At 38.0% G+C, this 16,288-nt stretch overlaps 1 protein-coding gene across 1 annotated transcript in view; it reads left to right on the top strand.

Moving 5' to 3' along the window:
• The window catches only part of clstn2b (calsyntenin 2b), a 155,404-nt gene that overhangs the window by 103,242 nt on the left and 35,874 nt on the right, over positions 1-16,288 (top strand). Inside the window, exons 6-8 of the mRNA XM_049467247.1 lie at positions 6,910-7,095; positions 13,052-13,309; positions 15,187-15,308. Coding sequence (XP_049323204.1) covers positions 6,910-7,095; positions 13,052-13,309; positions 15,187-15,308 — 566 coding nt within the window. The remainder of the gene's footprint in view (positions 1-6,909; positions 7,096-13,051; positions 13,310-15,186; positions 15,309-16,288) is intronic.

The following is a 16,288-nucleotide window of genomic DNA, read 5'->3' as shown; positions in this document are numbered from 1 at the left end:
ATTTTTGCACCAGGAGTAAAGCAGCATAAAGTTATCCAAAAGCAGTGTGTAAGACTGGTGGAGGAGAACATGATGCTAAGATGCATGAAAAAAAACTGTGATTAAAAACCAACCAGGATTATTCCACCAAATATTGATTATTTCTGAACTCTTAAAACTTTATGAATATGAACTTGTTTTCTTTGCATTATTTGAGGTCTGAAAGCTCTGCATCTTTTTTTTAGCCATTTCTCATTTTCTGCAAATAAATGCCCTTTTATTATATCATCATGATGTTTGTTTGGGAAATATGAGATGTTCTTTTGGTCAGTAGCAGTTTTCTACTTGAAATTCTCCATTGGATGCCATTTCCCCCCCACCTTTTTTCTTATTATTGAATCATTGACACTGATCTTAATTGAGGCGAGTGAGATCCTACAGTTCTTTAAATGTTATTGTCATTTCTTTTGGGACCTCCTGGATGAGTTTTCCATGCACTTTTAAAGTTATTTCAGTTGGCCGGTCACTCCTGGGAAGGTTCACCAATGTTCCATGTCTCAGTGTGATTTTCTGGTTTATGTTTGAGTGAAATGAACATTGTTGTTTTATTCTATAAACTACAGACAACATTTCTCTTAAATTCCAAATAAAAATATTCTCATTTTAGAGCATTTATTTGCAGAAAATGACAAAGTTAATATTCATGAAGTTTTAAGAGTTCAGAAATCAGAAATATTTGGTGGAATAACCCTGGTGATTTTTAATCTCAGTTTTTTTTCATGCATCTTGGCATCATGTTCTCCTCCTCCACCAGTCTTACACACTGCTTTTGGATAGCTTTATGCTGCTTTACTCCTGGTGCAAAAATTCAAGCAGTTCAGTTTTTTTTTTTTGATGCATTGTGATCATCCATCTTCCTCTTGATGTATATGTATATATATATATATATATATATATATATATATATACTTTTTAATTTGAATATCTTGGAGTTTATCTCTTCCTCTTTATCTTTTAAACCCAGACCGGGTTAAAGTGCTGAACACTGAGGGGCTCTGTGGATGGGCGACAGCAATTATTATTTAATGGTTGAATCTTTTTAATATAGGATCTTCCGATAAAAGCGGGAGATACAATCGGAGGTAATTGAGGGCCGCTGTCTCTTCAAGGCTCTCGGACTCGTCCTAATCTTCCCTTCTTCCCGCTTACGGAGCCTCGGGGCAGCGCTACTCCAGAGCCAGGACCGAGAGTCCGAGAGCCACTGATGCAGAGGCCAGATCTGGGAGATAAATCAGAAAGCCTGGACCTAAAAACTGTCAGAAACTGTCAGAAGAGGCACAAACAGGCTCTTTTAATCTCATCTTCACTTTCTTCCAACTCTCTTCCTGTTCGGAGGTTTGCGTTGCGCCGCTTCTCCGCTTTTCTGGGCGTGCTTCCAGAAATCTCGCAGAACTCCAGGGTCCAGCGGGCTGTTACGCACTGCAGAGTGTCCCAGGAAAAAATATATCTAATGGGATTTTCTTCAAAATAATACACAGCAGTGGTTCATGTTCGGCACGTCGTGGTCAGGATGTGAACCAGAAAAGCTTTTATGTGGCTTGAATAGCACTGTGCAGCACTGGGTGAGTCATTCTAATAAAAAAAGCGGCATAAAAATTATGCATTAGGCATAAAAATGTGTTTCCAAAGTTAAAAACGACTATTTTTTTTTACTCTAATTGTTCTTTTTAACATAACATATGAGAAACAGTACTACAGTACTACAGTATTTCTTAAGATACTCATAGTATGTTACTATTTTATTAGAGCATGGTCATTTCCATATGCGTGTACTGGAATAGTATTGTAGATTAATAGATTAAAATCATCCAAACTGTGAAGAAATATGCTAAATGGTGACACTTGGTCCGTTATATGGCCTCATGCATTGCTTAAATAACATTCAACTAACATACACTACAACAGAACACTAAGAAATGTGCAGCTGCGCTTTTATACACTGTTTTCAATGGGACCTGCAGCACAGCTAGCTGTGAGCAGTGAACGCTGCACATTACTGCATGTGTAAACAGCATGGAGCAGCAACACAGACAGCATTTATTCATAGCATTATTTTATGTGGCTTATAGTATATCAGATTAAATTGTACCTTATCAGCACTTTAGCTGCAGTTGCTGGCTCATCTGTGACCAAGACAGCAAGTCTTCGTGATGCAGCATCAAGAGCCACGGTATCCAGGGTAATGTCAGCATTAACCATCAAGAAGGAACAACCACATCCAACAGGATTAACTGTGGACGCTGTAAAAGGAAGCTGTCTGAAAGGGATGTTCGGGTGCTAACCCGGATTGTATCCAAAAAAACATAAAACCACGGCTGATCAAATCACGCAGAATTCAATGTGCACCTCAACTCTCCTGTTTCCACCAGAACTGTCCGTCACCACAATCAATTATTGTGCTCTAAAAACCAGAACTTTTACACTTTAACTTGAGTTAAAAGCTCAAGTAGATACTTCAACTTCTACAGAAGTTATATCCTATTATAGCCTATGTAGTATCTGTATACTAAGTAATGATTGTGGATATTTTTGCACCTTTTTTTTTGACTAGCATAACGTTAGAGTTTATAAAATACATATTATTCTTGGTTTTGACTTAAAGTTGACATCTTTAAAGGCTTGTCCAATTTAGCAACATCTACTATGAGATAACTCGTCTGTGGGAAGAGTAAGGACGGGACAATTACGGTAACTTTAATATGATCCAGCGCTGGAGCATCTTTAGAGAGCTTTTATGCTGTCAGGAAGTGTGTAGCAGCCACACACACACACACAAACACACACACACACACACACATCACAGATTCTGCAATGCGTTAAACCACCCACAATAACTGTGTGTAGGTAGTTCAGCGACTCAGTATGAATCCATGCTGAATTATTTACTCCTGCTTATGAGACACAGTTGGAAACTGTTTAATCTCACGCGCACACACACACACACACACACGCGTGCGCGCGCGCATGCTTTTTCTGTTCCCTCGTCTCTCCTGCCGTCTGCCTGAAAGCTTTAATGCCAGCTATAAAAAGTATCTTTCACTGCTTCTCATCATGTTGTTTATCAATTCAGCGCGAACATCGACACATCCGGCTTTTTTTAAACTCCTCCCCGGAGATAAAATTGGATATTTTGGATGTTTAGCTTTAGTTTAGTTCCTCTCCTGCCCAGGAATCACAGGTGTAGGTTTAGATTTTTATTTAAATTGCACTTTTTCCTCTGTAAATAGACTTATTTCTTCATATTTAATACTAAATACAGTGGGAGCCATACTAACATATTTAAAATAAAGTGTGATTGGATGCTAAATGGATGGAGTTCTCCAGCTGATGAACACATGCATATTGATTTAAAATACATTTTTAACTTTTATACGTTAAGATCAAAACCAGAAAACCACTACCATAACCAAGACACAGTGTAGTCAAAGTCAGGACCAAGCCTATGTAAAAAACTAATTTAAAGGGGCACAACAATGTAAAAACGGGGCTAAAATTTAAAAAAGAGTCATTTGGGAGGGGCAGTGGGTGATGTATGGGTTTAGAGGTGGGGCAAGAGGGAGAGCTGATTGGCTGAGGTGCAGCAGCAGATGGTTGGACGTCAGCAGGGGGGTGTCTGTGTACCAAATGACTGCAATAAAAGCATTTTTAAAGGTTAGGAAAGTTTATGAAAATTTTAAGGTTGGACTGGTATGTTTCATTACTTTAAAGGACCACATTTTAGCTATTAATTGAAAAAAAATGTGGTTTAGAGTTTAGTGCCTCTTTAATGAAGTTTTTTCCCCTTACTTTTGGTTTAATACTTAAAGAACAACACTTGGGGACCATGACCACAACCAAGACACGAAGAACAAGACAAGGATATTTCAATTCTGAATCAAGATCAAAAAGTTTGAAAATTTTGAAGTACTTTTTTGGTAATAGTAAAGCTTTAATCAAGACAAAGGCCAGTATTAGTCACATTTAGGCATGACTAAAACCACAACACATTATAAGTAAAAATGAGGACCAACACTTTGGCCTTGCTCTCTGTCTCTGGGTGGGTACAGTACAGTAGATGGCGCTCTTTCATCTCCTCATCACTCCTGCGGTGATGTGGATCAGCACAAGGCTGCGTCTGTGAGCTGATGTATCAGAACCGAGTCGCTGCGCTTTCCTCCGAGCGTTAGCGCTGTGATGATACTCGGTAATGCTACAGCATCAGCAGCAGCTCAAAAAGAGGCAGAGTCTGACTTCACATGTATCGGAGGAGGCGTGTGCTAGTCTTTACCCTCCTGGTGTGTTGGGGGATCACTAGTGATGGGGAGGATATACAGGGGATATATATATAAAACTAACTTTAGCTTTATAACTTTTAGCATTTAGCACTTGAGGCTTCTTTTACACAAACACACACACATTGACACATTTGAGAGAAAATGGTAAACAGGAGGACTCTGATGATGTGTTACAAAAACATGTAACCTAAGTGTGTGTGTGTGTGTGTGTGTGTAGTAATGAGTCGGAATGACAGCTGGTGTGTTTCACGACGCACAGTGTTATTTTCTGCACTTACTGAAACCTCGCCACCGCCTACAAAACACCATCTGAGTAACGAACGCCGGACAAATCAAGTTTAACCTTTACAGCAAAAATCACGTAATCATTTATTATTTTTACATAATTAAAAATTCCACATTGATAGAGGGTGTCAATACATCAATACATGAACCCCACAAAACAATCCCTCTATAGTTCATATCAAAGCATGAGCAGCTCAATATCTTTTAAAAGTGAAATCACCTCAGGTCTAGCGCCCCTTCTGGCTGGTTGCAACATGACATGTAGCTCCGCCAAATAATGCAAAGAAAACAAGTTCATATTCATAAAGTTTCAGTTCAGAAATCAATATTTGGTGGAATAACCCTGGTGATTTTTAATCACATTTTTTCATCCATCTTGGCATCATGTTCTCCTCCACCAGTCTTACACACTGCTTTTGGATAACTTTATTGTTGGCCTCTTATTTTTTTTTCCCAGAGCTGAGTGATTTGATCAGCCGTGGTTTTATGTTTTTGTTATACAATCCGGGTTAGCACCCGGACATCCCTTTCAGACAGCTTCCTCTTACAGTGTCCACAGTTAATCCTGTTGGATGCGGTTGGTCCTTCTTGGTGGTATTACCCTGGATACCGTGGCTCTTGATGCATCACAAAGACTTGCTGTCTTGGTCACAGATGCTCCAGCAAGACGTGCACCAACAATTTGTCCTCTTTTGAACTCTGATATGTTACCCATAATGTTATAGTGTGCATTGCAATATTTTGAGCAAAACTGCTCAGAGCTCTTACCCTGCTAATTGAATCTTCTCTTTCTGCTCTTACTGGTGCAATAATGTGCAATTAATGAAGATTGGCCACCAGGCTGCTCCAATTTAGCCATGAAACCTCCCACTCTAAAGCGGGGTGTAAGATAGCGATGAGCGCCGCAACAGTGTATTTACAGGTCATTTTCTCAGTGTGTGTGTTGAGTGCATGTAGAGAAAGTGCAGCAGTGGCTCCGTCCACGGCGTGGTGAGTGATGGTGTCTCAGTGCGACTGCTAATGACTCACTCTGTGGAGTGATTATTCAGTGTGTGTTCTGTGTGTTACACTCTCACTCTGTGTCAGAGTGACTGATGGCCTACAGAGATCTCAACACCACGTTTTACGGCACTGAGCTTAAAAACACACACCACCAACACTGATTAATGTCTCTCTCTATCTCTCTCTCTCTGTCTCTCTCTTTCTCTCTTTCTACACCTCCCTCTATCTTCCACAATGCACAATGTCTCTGTCTCAAGAGAGAGTTTATAGGTATTATTATTATTATTATTGAAGAGCATTCACTATATATGTTTATATATTCTAAAAGCAATTAGAATTTCGCATTTTGCTATATCTAACCCCTGATGAGATGCACTGCCAATAGAATAGGACTCTCTGGAGCAGATATACAGGGGTTGGACAGTGAAACTGAAACACCAGTCATCATTTTAGTGTGGGATTTTAGGTTTCATGGCTAAACTGGAGCAGCCTGGTGGCCAATCTTCATTAATTGCACATTATTGCACCAGTAAGAGCAGAGTGTGATGGTTCAATTAGCAGGATAAGAGCTCTGAGCAGTTTTGCTCTAAATATTGCAATGCACACAACATTATGGGTGACATACCAGAGTTCAAAAGAGGACAAATTGTTGGTGCACGTCTTGCTGGAGCATCTGTGACCAAGACAGAAGTCTTTGTGATGCATCAAGAGCCACGGTATCCAGGGTAATGTCAGCATACCACCAAGAAGGACCAACCACATCCAACAGGATTAACTGTGGACGCTGTAAGAGGAAGCTGTCTGAAAGGGATGTTTGGGTGCTAACCCGGATTGTATCCAATAAAAAAACATAAAACCACGGCTGATCAAATCACGCAGAATTCAATGTGCACCTCAACTCTCCTGTTTCCACCAGAACTGTCCGTCACCACAATACATTATTGTGCTCTAAAACCAAGTGTTTCAGTTTCATTGTCCAACCCCTGTACATAAACATGAACCTATTAGCACCATGCCTAATGCTTGGGCTATAAAGTCATTTGTCTTGTTCCTGTAATCTCTATGTTATTCGTGTTTCTTTTTGTTTCAGTTTTTGGTTCTTTGTTCTTTGTTTTGTTTGTTTTTGTGTTTTTTTTTTACTAAGCACAAAATTGCATCCATTCTCTACGTCCTCTCCCTGCACACCCTGAATCAAGCAATTTAAATTAGTTTTTGCATTAGAATTTAAAACAGATTTTAAGATTTAAAAAAAATCTACAGTTAAAAAATCTCTGTCTCTCTGTGTCTCGGTTCTTCTGTCTCTCTCCAGGCTGGACTAAGCGTGTGGACTATGAACCCGGCACAGGCAGTAAGCAGCTGTTTCCCAAAATGCACTTGGAAACCTGTGAGGAGGCGGTATCTTCGGTCCGGACCACTGTGGAGCTGCAGACGAGCCACATCGGGAAGGGCTGTGATCGAGAGACGTATTCCGAGAAATCTCTGCAGAAGCTCTGCGGTGAGTTCAGGGAACGTTCAGACAACAGCGGCGTCCAACAACTGAAATATTCCCTCAACCAGATTCCCTAAATGCCTTTCATCTCATCTGGGTTTCTGTCTTTGATTAAAATCGACACAAAGGATTATTTTTTTTGGTGCAATCTGTAAGACGAATTGTTATGCAACCTTTAAAATCAGTTGGGACATACGAAAATAGCAAATTAAAAAGTGCAACACAGTGTTTTTTATATGTTCTTTAAATTTAATTAGGTCCCACTTTATAATAAGTGTCCCTAAGTACTATGTAGTTACACGGTAACAATCCATGTAACTACAGTGTAACTACTGATGAAGTACACATTGTTACAGATTAACTACAGAGGTACAGGTTATGTAACTACACATGTGTATTAAGGTTAATTTTGACTTGTGTAAGTACACATGTGTACCAGGGTGAGTGTACTTACACATGTGTAACAGTGTGTGTGATAAGTTGAGTATAAACTTATCGGTACCACTTTAAAATAAGACTACCTTTATAAAGGGTTCATAAATGGTTTACAATTAGTTTATTAATGGTTACTAATTAGGTTGTAAATGCTTTAAAAATCATTAATAATCAGTTATGTGGCTGTGGGTTCACTATTTGGCAAACAACAGGTCTACGTACATTTCTACGTATGTGTTATAACTGATTATTAATGATTTTTAAGGCATTTACAACCTAATTAGCAACCATTAATAAACTAAACCATTTATAAACCCTTTATAAAGGTAGTCTTATTTTAAAGTGGTACCAACTTATCCAACGGCTATTGTCTAGTATGTAATTAGGGCTGATTGAGTACACACACATTGTCACACATGTGTAAGTACACTCACCCTGATACACATGTGTACTTACACAAGTCAAAATTAACCTTAATACACATATAAAACTGCATAACCTGTACCTCTGTAGTTGATCTGTAACAATGTGTACTTCATCAGTAGTTACACTGTAGTTACAGGGGTTGTTACAGTGTAACTACATAGTACTTAGGGACACTTATTATCAAGTGGGACCTTTAATTTGATTGCAGACAGTATAAACGCAAGATTTTCAGAGTTTTTGTCTGGTTTTCTTCATTTTAGTTCTTGAAATCCCCCAAGAAATTTGAGACAGTAAAGCAAAATTTATTACGGAATTAATATCGCCACCAAGTTTGAACCCAACTTCTGTCGTAATATGATAAGGCTCAGTTTAATCTGATGTATTATCCAGATAATAAACTGCTATAAACAAATACTGTCTCTTCTGCTGCTCCATGCTGTTTACACATGCAGTATGTGCAGCGTTCACTGTGTTTAAAAGCTCAGCAGCAAATTCTCAGCATTCACTTTGCACATATATATATATATATATATATACAGATACAGATATATAGATATACGCACTGCAACACAAAATCTTCTAACTATATTTACTTTCTTGCTCCCGCACCAGACAGCTCTGACCAATCAGAGCAGATCATGTGCTCGCGTGGTTTATTGGTGCGCATTTTGGTGCGTTTAGGTTTTCATGCCTGTGTGAAACCAAACCAAACAGAGGGAGAAAACTGTCTTGAGGAAATTTAAAACAGTTTTAGAAGTGTTCTCAAGTGCTTTTACAAAGACCATGAAAAACGTTATGATGATGAAACTAGCACTCATCAGGAATGCCACTGGAATGGAAGAGCAAGAGTTTCCTCTGTTGCACAGGATAAGTTCATCAGAGTTTCCAGCCTCAGAAACAGCAAGTTAACAAACAGCTCCCCAGATTAGAGCACCTAAATGCTTCACATTTTTGGTATTTTAGTTTTTAGTAAAACTTTTAAGTTCTGTAAGTCTGTATATTAACAAATAAAATGAATTCGTGCCAATAAAACTTGAAATATCAGGGTTTATACTGTCTGCAATGACAAAAGTCACAGTATTTATTTATTTTTTTGCATTTTCCATACTGTCTCTACGTTTTCTGATTTGGGATTTTAGCATAATGTAGTTTTGTTGGAGTTAATTAGAAAATAGATTAAGACTTGCTGAAATTTAAATGGCAATATTGCTCACTGGGCTAATCTGGGGATTTAAATACCAATCCGCACTGCTGAAACAGTCGGCTCTTATTGGCTTTTAAGACTCTTAAGAGCCGATTGACCTGACTCTCGGAAAAGAACCGGAGAACCCGTCGCTGGTTTTGTGAGAGTGTGCGACTGCTTTCCTCCGCAGTTCAGAGCATCGTTTTTAACACTTCTATCTACACCATCTAAACCATCTACATTAAATCAGCCACAACATTACAACCACTGAACATGGTGAAGGGAGTAACATTAATGCTGTGGTTCCAATGGCATCTACAAGTAAAACGAGTGAACGGTCACTTCTTGAAAGATTATTGGTCAACTGTGATCCATTTTTATGAGTATCTGGGGTGATACTTCGTAAAGAAGAATGAGGCCCAGTCCAAAAATAGCTTCGCCAAATTTATTTAAAGAGTCTTCTCAGCAAAACAGAGTTTTTGGGATGCAAAAAATAAAGTAAAAGATAATAAGGGAAATAAATCAAGTTCAAAGTTAGTTAATTAGTTAATATAATAACATAAGTTAATTAGTTAAGTTAATTAGTAACTATTAATAAACTAATTGTAAACCATTTATAAACCCTTTATAAAGGTAGTCTTTTTAAAGTGGTACCGAAATAGTTTATATAAGATCACGTCATGATTACAGACAACAGATGACGCTGCAACTTCTGCAGGTTACTTTACTGTAGCTGAGGGGGATTCAGAGCATCCCTCCCCCTGTTGGTTTCCATTCACGCTCAGACGCTTTAGCATTTTTCAACAAATGATCTACACACTGCTCTCTGATTGTTTGTCACCGACGCACGTCGAAGAAACCATTTCAAGCTGGAACATGCTTTCCAAAATAGAGGTCACTTACTCCTCGCTGCTTCTGAAATGAAACAGCAAAGAGCCGATGTGTTTTTGACAAGTGACAACAAGTGACAAGAGCCTGGGCCAGAAAACATCAAACGACACCAGTGTACATCAGCACTGTCACCACAAAACCCTGTATCTCCAAACGGGTTTACCAGAAAACAAGCGGCATCTTCATTCATTCTTTTTTTTATTTTGTTTCCTTATTTTATTTTCATTTTATTTATTATTATTATTATTATTATTATTATTATTATTATTATTATAGTTATTATATAATTATTTTTATTTTTAATAGTTTTGTATTTTTGCTTTTTATCTTATTTTGATTTTCTTTTATTGTTATTACTATTTCTATTATTATTATTGTTTTTATTTTTGTTAGTTAATTTATTTACAAGTTAGTTTTAGCTCATTTTTACCCATTTTTGTTGTATTAGTCTTACTTTATTTTGATTTTAATTTTTTGTTTATTACTATTTTTTTATCTATTTTTAAATTTTATTTACTGATATTTTGCAACAATTAAATTTTCCCTTTTATTTTCTCTGTCATGTCAATCCCTGTTTCTGTAAATGCTCATCCACATTGAAAATGAGGGCTGCCCTCAATGTACATCCGAATTAAAATAAAGGTTGATTGATTGATTGATTGATTGATTGGAACATTTGGAAATGATTTTAGACCATATGAGATCATTTTGGGGTCATTTTAGACCTTTTTTATTGGTCAAATTATCTATAATGCAATGATATAAGATCGTAAAGTATCTACACTATTTATAAAACTTTTGTCCTTTTTTTACAGTGTTCTAGAATACTGTACCCTTTATTTTAACAGTTCTAGAAATTTAAAATAAGTACATAAATGAGTAAAAAAAGCAAAATTAAAAAAAAATGATTATATAATTTATTTAGAAAAAATCCTGGCACAATCCTTTTGTAAAAAAGAAAAACTAATTGTCCTTCCCCAATTCATTAATATTTTATATTTTATATTTTTTTTGGAAACCTGAGTTCAATTTTTAATAAAAAGAATCATTTTGAATAAAAACCTGTCAGGTGATGTAAAGCAGGATAAAAGATCTCAAAAATAAATTCAAGAACAGATGAAAAAAACAAAGTCAAGGGCTTCTATTAAATATTACAAAGTAATTTCTAAGGCTGGAGAAATCATGGAACACTGGTGAACCTTCCCAGGAGTGACCAGCCAACCTAAATTACACCAAAAGGGCATGAACAACTCATCCAAGAGGTTGAAAAAAAAAAACAAAAAGAACTGCGTGTCTCACTTGCCTCAGTTAAGGTCAGTGTTAAAAATTCAATAATAAGAAAAAAAGACAAAAAGAGACACATCGACCCGTCTCACATTTACCAACTAACATCTTGTTGATTTTTATACAGGGCTAAATTAGTTTGAATGTTTGTTTTGTTCTACTTAATAAATAAAATACGTTAAATTCATTTTAAACTGTATTTATTGCTGTTCACACTGATTCTTTATAATCGGTTCACTTTTAAAGAGTGGTTGTGTTTTGATTGTGTTTTGGGTCAGAACGCTCTGATCTGGATTAGACTCTCCTCCTGCACTTTCAGACAGGCTTCTGAACCCGGTCTCTAACGCGAGGATGTAGGAACACGGTTCCCATCAAAGGTTCCGGCAGCTTCTTCAGTGTGTGTTTATGCTGAGCTCCTGTTTGTCCGTGTTCTGCGCGGTTGTTCAGCGTCACTCGGTAAAAGCTCTCGTTTCTTCACAGCGGAAAGAATCAGCATGAAGCCCCAACAAAGAACCTCCACACTTCCAAGAACACAGAGATAAAAATACAGAAATAAACAGCAGCAGCAGAAACACAGAGTACAGACAGAGAGAGGGAGAGAGAGAGAGAGAGAGAGAGGAGAGAGAGAGAGAGAGAGAGAGAGAGAGAGAGAGAGAGAGAGAGAGAGAGAGAGAGAGAGAGACAGTATGTTTATTAATGTTAGTCAACCAGTTTGGTCTTGCTTGTCAGATTGCTTGGTAATTCAGTTTATAATGGTCAGGCTGGTCTATTAGTGTGGTCACCATGTTCTAGAATACTCCACACAAATTACCCTGTTTTAAATTACTCCACCCAGTTTTTTTCATTCTAGAATAATCCACCAAAATTGCCCTGTTCTCTAATACTCCACCCCAGTTCTAGAATACTCCAGTCTCTTTCTAAAATACTCCACCCTACCCAACTTCTAGATCCAAATCGCACTGTTTTAGAATACTTAGTACTCCACCCAAAATCGTCCTGTTCTAGAATACTCCACAGTCGCCTTCTAGAATACTAAAATCTCCCTGTTTTAGATTTCTACACCCAGTCTTTTAGTTTTAGAATACTCCACCAAAATTGCCCTGTTCTCTAATACTCCACCCTGATCTCGTTGTGCTAGAATATTCCAGTCTCCTTTTAGAGTACTAACCCCAACCCGACATCTTCTAGAATACTCCATCCAAATCATACTGTTTTAGAATACTTAGTAGACCACCCAAAATTGTCCTGTTTTAGAATACTCCATCCAGTCATTTTGTTCTAGAATACTCCACCAAAACTTCCCTGTTTTCTAATACTTCAGTCGCCTTCTAGAATTCTCCACCCAAATCGACTTCTTCTAGAATGCTCCACCCAAATCATCCTGTTTTAGAATACTCCACAGTCTCCTTCTTCTGGAATACTCCACCCAATCGTTTTGTTCTAGAATACTTCAGTCTCTTTCTACAATACTCCACCCAAATTGACTTCTTCTAGAATACTCCACTCAAATCACTGTTCTGGAATACTTAGTACTCCACCCAAACTTACCCTGTTTTTGAATACTCCACCCGAATCGCCCATGTTCTAGAATACTACATTATAAACATATCTTGTGCTGCTCAAAATCTGTTTGTCCGTGCTGTTTTTTTTTTATTTTTTTTTTTGTGTATCAAACCTTTTAACTTTCATCACTAATGATCCTTATTTCTGTCCTCCGGTTGTCATGGCGATGCCCGTCTCCAGGAGCCTCTTCAGGCAGCACTGACCTCCTCCCCGCCCCGAGTGCCGCCTTTAACTGGACGGCGTCTCTGCTGACGGACGGCGGGCGCGACAGCGACCTCATTTACCGGTTTGACGGACGGCAGGCGGCCAAAATACCGCACTGGATCTCCCCGCAGAACCTGACGGACCAGTTCACCATAGCAACCTGGATGAAGCACGGGCCGAGTCCCGGTCTGAGGGGGGAGAAGGAGACACTGCTCTGCAACTCAGATAAAACAGGTGAGAGAGAGAGAGAGAGAGAGAGAGAGAGAGAGAGAGAGAGACTAAAAATAATAACCCATTTGATGCTTTGCTGTGTGATGTTGCAGAACCAACACAATTTATATATATATATATACAGTATATATATATATATATATATATATATATATATATATATATATATATATATATATATATATATGACCATTATTAAGTACAGTTCTCCTTGCAAATGCCAAACCCAGACGTATGATTCGTCACTCTTTTGCGTGGTGTGCATTTACTTTTGATTTTTTCCTAGCATTTTGATATTAGTAGGACCTAGCAAGTTGAAAAATTATACTTTTTGTTTTTGTATAGAAAGTTGTTCTTGCCAAAAAAACTGTCCTTATAAGGGACAGTAGTTTATTTGAACAATGAACATAATCTGATCCATTTGGATGCAAAAAATTGCAAAAAACTAAATTTTCAACTAGATTCAAACATAAAATTGGACTGGACTGGCTGTAGAAACTTTTGACTGGGATTCTCTCCATCTTTCAATGTATTAGGTCTAATGTTGTCACCACTAGATGGTAAAGGCAGTGTCTCTATATGACGCCAAAGGGTCAACAATTAAAAAAATTAAGTATAACAATGCAGAGATTAAGAAACGTAATGTCCCCATACGAGGACAGAGAGTCTGGTGCCAGTAAGTAAAGCTGTTTATTATCTGCTTCAGAAAGACATATTCTATTCTATTCTATTCTATTCTATTCTATTCTATTGGCAGTGTCAGCCTAAACTGAACTTAAATTCTGACCAAGGTTTAAAAAAAATATTCAAGAAAGAGGAGACAGAGAAATAAAAGTAGAGGGGGAAGAGAGGGAATGTGAGAGAGAAGGAAAGATGGAGAGAGGAGAGGAGGAGTGTCTCATGGAGAGAAAAGGAGAGTTCAGGGGTTTTCTCTGACCCCTCCCCCTTATCATTTTTCATTTTTTTCTCTCTCCCAAGACCTTTCACTATAATTAGCCATTACTCTCTCTCTATCTCTCTCTTTCTCTCTCTCTGTCTCTCTCTCTCTCTCTCTCTCTCTCTCTCTCTCTCTCTCTCTCTCTCTCTCTCTCTTTCTCTGTTACACACACACACACACACTCAGAGATAGTCTGCATCCATTTACTGGCCTTTATTAGCTTCTTCCTCTGCAGTGTTGCCCAATAAATTACAATGCTATAAAAAGGTAATCTGAATAAATATAAAAAAACTATTTTTAAATGCACTGTAACCAATTGCTGTAATTATTACTTAAATTTTACAGCTGAAAACTATAATTTCTGCAATTATAAATAATTTTGTCATTTCTTGGTATGTGACAAAAATAGTGCATCTTTCCTATTGGCCCATAACATCCTTCATTTGCATAATGGATGGGTCGCCTCACCACTAACTCACGATCATGGTGGAATCTTCCCTAACAGCCCTTTCTTTTCTTTGATATTCAGTTATACTGTATATAATTGTGTATTACGATTGACTGTCTGGTCGCAGGTGTTCTAGGCCATAAGAATAAGTTACTGTTTTCTTTACTACAGTAAAGTGAGGCTTCATGCCGCCTGGGAGCTGCACTGTAGTAACTTTTCAGCATCTCAGCTGAACTTTATTGATAACTTGACAAGACCCGGATCAATTAAAGTACATACAGTTATTGTAAAAAAAAACAAAAAAACAAATACAATAATACTATCATATACAGTATACAGTAAATTACGGTAATTTTACAATCCTTTATTAGCAATTAATTTGGTGTTAAAATGTATATAATATAACAATACTAATCTCTCTCTCTCTCTCTCTCTCTCTCTCTCTTTTTCTCTCTCTCTCTCTCTCTCTCTCTCTCTCTCTCTCTCTCTGTACAGAGATGAACAGGCATCATTACTCTCTGTATGTGCACAACTGCAGGCTGGTGTTCCTGCTGAGGAGGGATTTCACCCAGGGAGACTCTTTCAGACCGGCCGAGTTCCACTGGAAACTGGAACAGGTGAGAGAGAGAGAGAAAAAGAGAGAGAGAATGAGGTTCTAGAGTCTTCCCCCAATTATTGAATGCTTTATATATATCTTATATATCTGTTTTACACCCTGTGCATGATGCCTCATAATGCTCATTGCTATCTTATACCCCTAAAATCGATTTTCATGCCTTGCACCTGCATCATTTAAATAGCAACGCCGCTAGTAAATATATCCGTGCTGATGGCCGTGGTGGTCTGGCTGGAAGTGACTGGAGTATTGCTATCTTGGCACCAGAAAACACAGGTGCTCCACTGACTGATTAAAACCCTGACAACAGTCAAACGTCAGGCGTTTTTTGCTATCTTGGCAACTATAATGTTTGTTAAGATTCTCAGTGTTCGTTAAGGTGGTCAGTGTTCGTTAAGGTGGTCAGTGTTCGTTAAGGTGGTCAGTGTTCATTAAGGTGGTCAGTGTTCGTTAAGGTGCTCAGTGTTCGTTAAGGTGGTCAGTGTTCATTAAGGTGGTCAGTGATTGTTAAGGTGGTCAGTGTTTCTTAAGGTGGTCAGTGTTTCTTAAGGTGGTCAGTGTTCATTAAGGTGGTCAGTGTTTGTTAAGGTGCTCAGTGTTCGTTAAGGTGGTCAGTGTTCATTAAGGTGGTCAGTGATTGTTAAGGTGGTCAGTGTTTCTTAAGGTGGTCAGTGTTCATTAAGGTGGTCAGTGTTCGTTAAGGTGCTCAGTGTTTGTTAAGGTGCTCAGTGTTCGTTAAGGTGGTCAGTGTTCATTAAGGTGGTCAGTGTTTGTTAAGGTGGTCAGTGTTCATTAAGGTGGTCAGTGTTCATTAAGGTGGTTAGTGTTCGTTAAGGTGGTTAGTGATTGTTAAGGTGGTCAGTGTTTGTTAAGGAGGTCAGTGTTCTTTAAGTTGCTCAGTGTTCGTTAAGGTGGTCAGTGTTTGTTAAGATGGTCAGTGTTTGTTAAGGTGGTCAGTGTTCATTAAGGTGGTCAGTGTTT

This window comes from Astyanax mexicanus, chromosome 18 (assembly GCF_023375975.1).
Source record: "Astyanax mexicanus isolate ESR-SI-001 chromosome 18, AstMex3_surface, whole genome shotgun sequence".
Taxonomy (NCBI): Eukaryota; Metazoa; Chordata; class Actinopteri; order Characiformes; family Acestrorhamphidae; genus Astyanax; species Astyanax mexicanus.
Note: the sequence above shows the minus strand (reverse complement) of the source record. Positions and strands in the feature narration are given on the sequence as shown.